A 7192-nucleotide genomic window follows, 5' to 3' on the forward strand; every position below is an offset into this window, starting at 1 on the left:
TTGGTGTGTGATAACTTGTCTTCTTGGAAATGAAACACCCCTTCATTTGTTGAAACAAGCTAGGAGGTTGAGGGGAGGAGGTGCTTTCCGGGGTGTGTATGTATGTCAATGGTGTTCCTGCACCTGTTGAGCTGTTGTCCAGTTGCCTACTGAATTGCAGCAACATACAGCCTACTATGGCCTCCTATGGGTGTGTAACCAATCTACCAAACGAAATAACTTTTGCCTTTATGAGCTTATAGCTGTTGGCTGCAGAAATTAAAGATGCACGTTGCTGACACGCGCGAGAATAGTCACTGTCCCCCTTCTTCACTTTTAGGCCATGGCCATGTTTAGTTACTCCCAACTTCCAACTTTGACACTATGCAAAAAGAAGATTCCCCATCACATCAAACTTGCGGTACATGTATGGAGTACTAAATGTAGATGAAATTAAAAAGTAATTGTACAGTTTTGTTGTACTTTACGAGACGAATCTTTTGAGCCTAATTAGTTAATATTTGGACAATAATTCACAAATACAAACGAAACGCTACAGTGTGCTACAGTGCTGTAACAGTAATTTGGCACCTCCCAAATTGGCCAACTAAACAAGGCCCATGTTTAGTTACTCCCAACTCCCAACTTTGACACTATGCAAAAAGAAGATTCCCCATCACATCAAACTTGCGGTACATGCATGGAGTACTAAATGTAGATGAAATTAAAAACTAATTGCACAGTTTTGTTGTACTTTGCGAGACGAATCTTTTGAGCCTAATTAGTCAATATTTGGACAATAATTCACAAATACAAACGAAACGCTACAGTGTGCTACAGTGCTGTAACAGTAATTTGGCACCTCCCAAATTCCCCAACTAAACACGGCCTTAACTGTGTGATCTTGCATTCAACTCCTGCCGGTACACACCCAGTACAATACAGTAGCTAGAGAGGTGACCAAACCAAAGAGAAAGAAAACCACTGCCCATTGCCAATTTGCCATGCATCATCAACAATGACTTCACAAGCAAAGACACATCACAATAATTAATATAACCCAATCTTCCCCCCTTTTTTAATATAATCTAGCAACCATTACTAGCTCTTTGGAGCGGCGACGACGCCGTCGTTGCCGGCGAGCGCCCGGTACTTGTCCTTCCTGGTGAGGCTGGTGCACTCGTAGGAGAGCGTGGCGGCGATGAGCCTCTGGATGTAGTTGGCCACCTCGTGGCTGGTCTTGCCCCCCGCGCAGGTGAGCTCCGTCGGGAGCTTGCTGAGGAACGTGACCACGTACGCCGGGCTCGGGTTCATGAAGAAGTAGAAGGGGTCCATCCCCTTCCAGCCCCTCGCCGTCGTGCCGTGGAACATGCCCATCCGGTTCTCCATCGCCACGGGCACCACCTCGTCGGTGAGCTCCGCGAACAGCGCCGAGAACCGCAGCAGGAATGGCTCCCTGCACGTGGTCCCCTCCGGGCAGATCGCCAGGTCGCCCTCCTCCAGCAGCTCCCGGATCATGGCGGCGTCCGACGCCCTGTCCCGCGTCAGCCGCACCGTCCGGATCGGCGACAGGAACTCCGACAGCCGCGACAGCGAGTAGGTCACCGCCGCCACGGGACGGCCCAGCGCGGCGGAGAGGAAGATGGGGTCCAGCAGCGTCCGGTGCGAGCACGCGAACAGCACCCCTAGCCGGCCCGCGGCCCGCTCGGCGCGCGGCGGCGGTGGCGCGCCGCGGACCAGCACGCGCACGCCCAGCGCCCAGAAGGCGTAGTACACCAGCGGCATGGGGAGCAGCGCGCCCGCGGCGATGCGGAGGCAGGCCAGCGCGAAGCCGGCGGGGAACCAGAGGACGACGAGCAGCGCCGCCAGCGGCGTCGGGCGGCGCACCAGGCGGCCGTCGTGGAAGATGACGGGCCGCGGCAGCTGGTCCATGGGCAGGGGATCCACTGGCGCCCGTGGCACGATGTACGCCTCCTGCAGCAGCCACGCGCATACACAATTACACATGCATGCGTGCATTAATGGCGAATTGAGAGGACAAGTCGCCACCATTAATGCTAGTGACAGTACATTGAAGATCGATGCTAATGGTAATTAGTGGCAGCATAATCCACATTTAGCATGGTCTCATGAAACTGACTGTGTATCATTGGCCCAAAATGCTCTACTATAATTGTACCACCATTCAGGCCTGCCGCCATTGCATTCTACGTGCTAGAGCAACATGTAACATTTCACCCAAACTTTGTCTTTGCATCACCAAGTGTTAGAAAAGAGCAAGTCGTGTGTGTGTAACAGCACACATGAGTAGCTCGATCTAGGACAGACAAGCGACAGTAGTGGCACGTACACCACTGCTCTGTCCACCCTCAGCTAGCTCACTCCAGCTACGGGTAGTAACTATTGTTAGTTGGATTCACCTAAAAGGCTGTACTGGTGCATCCCTGTGGACACAGTAGCACTAACTACTTTGGTGCATCAAGGCCAGCATGGTCTTGTTGCCACAATTGGTTGCAAGACAAAAAAAAAATTCGACAAAATTCGCCAAGTTAGACAAGTAGTGTTTGGTTAATTCCTAATAACGTAAGCACATTTTTAGCGTACCCAACCCTTTTGATTTTCGTCACGCAAGTTCCATGTGGAGTAGCAGCCGCAGAATCTCCAAAGCCTACAACGAGTTAGACAAATTTGCCAGAATTGTGGCTGGACACCTTGGGCAATCTAAGGGGGTGTTTGGATCCATGGACTAATTTTTAGTTCGGGTCACATTGGATATTTGGATACCAATTAGAAGGACTGAACATGAACTAATTATAAAACTAATTGCATAAGTCGTGGCTAATTCGCGAGACGAATCTATTAAGCCTAATTAATCCATGATTAGCACATATTTACTGTAGCATCACATGGTCAAATCATGGACTAATTAGGCTTAATAGATTCATCTTGCGAATTAGCCTACAAATTAGTTTTGTAATTAACTTATATTTAATACTTCTAATTAATATCTAAATATTTAATGTGATAGGGACTGATAGGGACTCAACTTTAGTCCCAGGAACTGTTAAGCTTCCAAATGAACCTACCGGGCGGGGCCAAACTAAATAAACTGGCGTGTGGACGTAATTAACGCCGGCCCGGGTGGTTTAATACTCCTTGTAGGCAACCAAATAAATCAGATTGAATGAGCGTAGGTTGGGCAGCGTCTGCCACGCCGGGTCCCCTGACCAACAAACACTCTTTACTGCCCAAAGATGTGACCCAACCACACGTTATATCGCATTCGTTTCTGATCGCTCCTACTGCTTGCAGTTGCGTCGAGTGTAATTTTTAGTAACGGTAGTTGTGGCTGTGCCAGGAGTATGGAAGAGGTGTATTCTTAATTTCCTATACCATGCACAATGTGAGCAAGCAAACAACCGTGAGGTGACCTACAAGAAGCAACATGCAACTGGAGAAAGAAACCTCGATTAACCAGCCTCGATTAATTAACAAGAGTATGGTTGGAACGGGCAATCGGGACCGAAATCCGATCCTAAAGTTCAGCAATATACTTGCAATAACTAAGTTTTCAGAATTTTGTGAAGCAGTTATTCTCGGAACGAATTTTGCGAAGGAATTTATTATAGGCTTGATTTTCCACGTGGCTTGTAGGGAATTGTTAGTTTATGCCATGTCTATAAGACCATTCTCGGTGGGGGTTTTATGGGCAATAAATGAGCCGCTATGTAGACAATTGTGATGACATGGCACATTATTTATGAGGTGAGAGAAGAAACTAGTTTCATGGAGGATGAAACCATGTGTATACTGTTTCCAAAAGAGCTGTGTCTTGCATGTAGCCTTGAAAACAACAAAAGAAACTATGCATTGAATGAGCTATTTGATCCATGAACTAAATGCACTCTTGCTTGCTCCCTCCGTCCCACAAAGACTGTTTGTTTAGAAAATTTTAAACAAGATAGTAGCATTGCTAAAAGTCTAAAGTACCCCTAATAACTCTTATTAATTGGATGGATTACCGAGTAGAATTAATTATACATGCACAGTTGCAGTAATTGTTGGACCTATTAGTCTTCCTTATTTAGCGAGTTTGGCTCGGACATCGATGGTGGGAGTAAATGATCGATTCGTTAACTAGACCAGAAGGTATTATGAGATCCTCTGTTAGATTGTCTGAAACTTATACGGATACTCTTTGTGAGACAAGTTTTGAAGGCTAAACAAATAGTCCCACACTTTGTGGACGCGGCATTCTTGGAAACATAAACACGAAAGTAATGTCTAGCAGGCCATGGGCGGCGAGGGCGTTTAATGACGACAACTGAACCGGCTTTTGCATGCAGACCAATCGATTGGCCTTTGGAGCCCTTGATATTGATTTTTCAAGAGTTTTCTTTTTGATTGTGCCAGCTAGAGCGTACTAGTATGCACCCAGCAACAGTGTCGTCTCGAATTTATGGCGGGAACGCATGCAAATTAAAAACCACCCCGCCTGCTGGCTGCAAACACATGCGCTCCTCTCGGCACCACATCCACATGCATGGATCATATTCGGCGCCTTTGTTTCCAATCATTCAGCTCCTCTCGGTGCCAACTGGGAGTACAGCATTCACTTGTGCATGCCAATAATCTCTCGAAGCTCGATTTGGAAACCTAGATATGCCTAGAGTACCCCAAACTATGCAAAAACATGGCTAGGTTCGGGACGCATGAAATTCACCGTGTGATCTGTGGTTGTAAAAAGAGTATACCGTTCGCCGTGTGAGCTTTATGTGAACTTCGTGCAATCAGAATACGGAATTCTGGCGTCATGTTCATGCGTACGGTGAAGTACGGTAATACGAAATATCTGGAGAGTAAATAATAAGGTCGGAGCGGTAAATAATAGGGTGTGGTAAGGTAACTAGCGTACTACTCACCTTGCACATGCTCATGAAGGCGTAGTCGGAGCGGCTGTCCCCGAGTCCGACGTCGGGCGCGTCGCCGTCGTCGGCGAAGATCTCCCGCAGCGCCTCGGCCTTGCGCCGCCCCACCAGCACCCCACGGCGCGCGTCCACGAACCCCGTGGCGCGGCCGCGCCACGTGGCGAGCTCGGTGCCCGCGACGGCGTCGGCGCCGAGGCACTCCCTGAGGAACGGCTCGGCCATGACCCGCGGCGTGGCCGTGAGCACCACGCGGCGCCTGGCGCACGCCGAGAAGACCCGCCACGCGCCCGGGTGCACGTCGGCGGCGTAGAACCGGGGCAGCACGGCGCGCGCCGCGGACTCGATGTCGGCCACCCGCGCGCCCGCCGTGGCCGCGAACACCAGCACCCGCGCGCACGCTGACTCCGACGCCAGCAGGACCCGCAGCGCCGCGGCGAGCGGGGACAAGAGCAGGAGCAGCAGGAGGCGCGGCACGCCGCCGGCCTCGAACGCCACCAGCGCGTAGTACGGGAACGCGCTGCGGGAGCGGAGCAGCGTGCCGTCCAGGTCCGCCGCCACGGCGTGCGACCCGCGCCCCGACGCGTCGCACTTGTCCACCGTCGGGAAAGGCTCCACCCCGGCCGCCACCACGGCCTCCACCGCCTCCTCCATTACCGCGAGGTCGCAAGCTCTCTCACAGCGGCGCGTGGGCAGGCGATCGAGCTCGCACTCTCTCTCGCACTGCCCTGCTGCGTGGCTGTCGTGCGCCAGCTCGAGCTCTTGGCGGAGCTCGGGCGGGCGTATATATACTGGCGCGCGCGGGGTGGGGGTGGTGGCGCCCGTGCCCGGGTTTGTGGCGAGGTGGAGCGGTATGGTTGGTTGGTGAGCGGTAGGGGTGGGCGTTAGCGCATTTCACTACCGCGGCGCAAGCATGGTTTTGCTGCTAATTGCAGCGCTAATTGTGATTGGTCTCTTAAGTGGCTGATGGTTGCGAGGACGAGCGCAACAGTGGAGCTAGTGTTACAGTGGCTGCAATTTATGTTCTTCATTTATCGTATAGGTCTAATCAATTTTAAGAGATGCGGCATGTGGTCCAAGGCTCTAGCTCCTCTGGCTGAATGGGCCCTCCTGTTCTTCGTCGTTTTGGTTTGTCAGAGGGCCGAATGACATTAGCTGCTGACAGGGGGAAAAAGACTAGCTATCTGTATACCAGTGGTTCAATAGATTGCTGTTATTGGAGTTGGGTGGCGTGATGTTTCACACGGTTAGCAAGGGAAAAACTCATTCAAAGAACGGTAGTTCTGCAACATGGAATAGTCTGACGACTCTAACATTTAACTTTTCAAGTAGGTGTCTTATATTGTTCCTACTTCCTAGGTTAATTCCTTGTGGATTTGTGTAAGGAAGGACTCCTATCAGTGAGATGTGATAACTGAATGCAAAGCATGCCGTACTCTTTTTGAGGAAAAATTGATTTTCTGCACCGAAAGATAGTTTTAGAAATATAAGGCGCTCAACTTTCTCGGTTCATGTAAATACAACTATATCGAAACATCTGCAGAGTGAAGCTAATCACCACGATTACCAGAAACTCTACTAAGAACATATGTTGTACGGAACAAGAGCTTACATATGTAAATGAAAAATTGCAACGACATAGACCATGATGCATCAATGGATATAAAGAACATGTAGCAGTTACATATCAAGAATCATAACAACCCTAGGGATGAACAGAGACTTTACCCCATAATCTTATAAATGTTGACGAATAAAGGAGATATGGAGCACCTAGAGAACACCATGACTGAAGGCGAAGACGAGGGGAGGCACGAGGGCCTTAGGCCGATCAGCCTGGCGCACCCTAGGTCATCCCGTTTGATGACGAAACTCATGATCAGATCTAAAACCCTATTTCTTCTCTTGTGGTGGTGGCGGCTCGGTCTAAACTCGTCGGGATTCTCCTCCTTATTGAATGCCTTGGGTATTATAGTTGGCGGCATCGGTTGAGGTGCCTTCGAGGTCAAGTATCTGGAAAATAACCCTAGGAATGTCGTGGGCTTCCTCCTGGTGAAAGGGGGCGACGAACGGAGCCAAAAAGGGGCCAAACCGATCGGCCTGGACAACCATAGGCCGATCGGTTCCCTATTTTGGCCTCCAATGCCCGAGCGCTTCATATGAAAATTGTAGACCTAGTCGAGCCATGCAATTTTCCCTATAAATTTGCCCCAATTGGAGTTCGGCTGAGGAAGATATGGCCCGTGCAAGTTTCAACTCCTCCTGTGAGCTTGCGGTTCAATGTTTGT

At 50.2% G+C, this 7192-nt stretch overlaps 1 protein-coding gene across 1 annotated transcript; it reads right to left on the bottom strand.

Annotated features, from left to right (window-relative positions):
* Positions 1–849: 849 nt before the first annotated feature.
* LOC101779589 (glycerol-3-phosphate 2-O-acyltransferase 6) lies at positions 850–5676 on the bottom strand. The gene is made up of 2 exons (XM_004983116.3): positions 4902–5676; positions 850–1953 (listed from the first exon to the last, which is right to left on the bottom strand). Exons 1-2 carry the CDS (start codon positions 5556–5558, stop codon positions 1081–1083), a joined length of 1530 nt encoding a protein of 509 aa, XP_004983173.1. The 5' UTR covers positions 5559–5676; the 3' UTR covers positions 850–1080.
* Between the last annotated feature and the right edge of the window lie 1516 nt (positions 5677–7192).

This window comes from Setaria italica, chromosome IX, assembly GCF_000263155.2.
Source record: "Setaria italica strain Yugu1 chromosome IX, Setaria_italica_v2.0, whole genome shotgun sequence".
Taxonomy (NCBI): Eukaryota; Viridiplantae; Streptophyta; class Magnoliopsida; order Poales; family Poaceae; genus Setaria; species Setaria italica.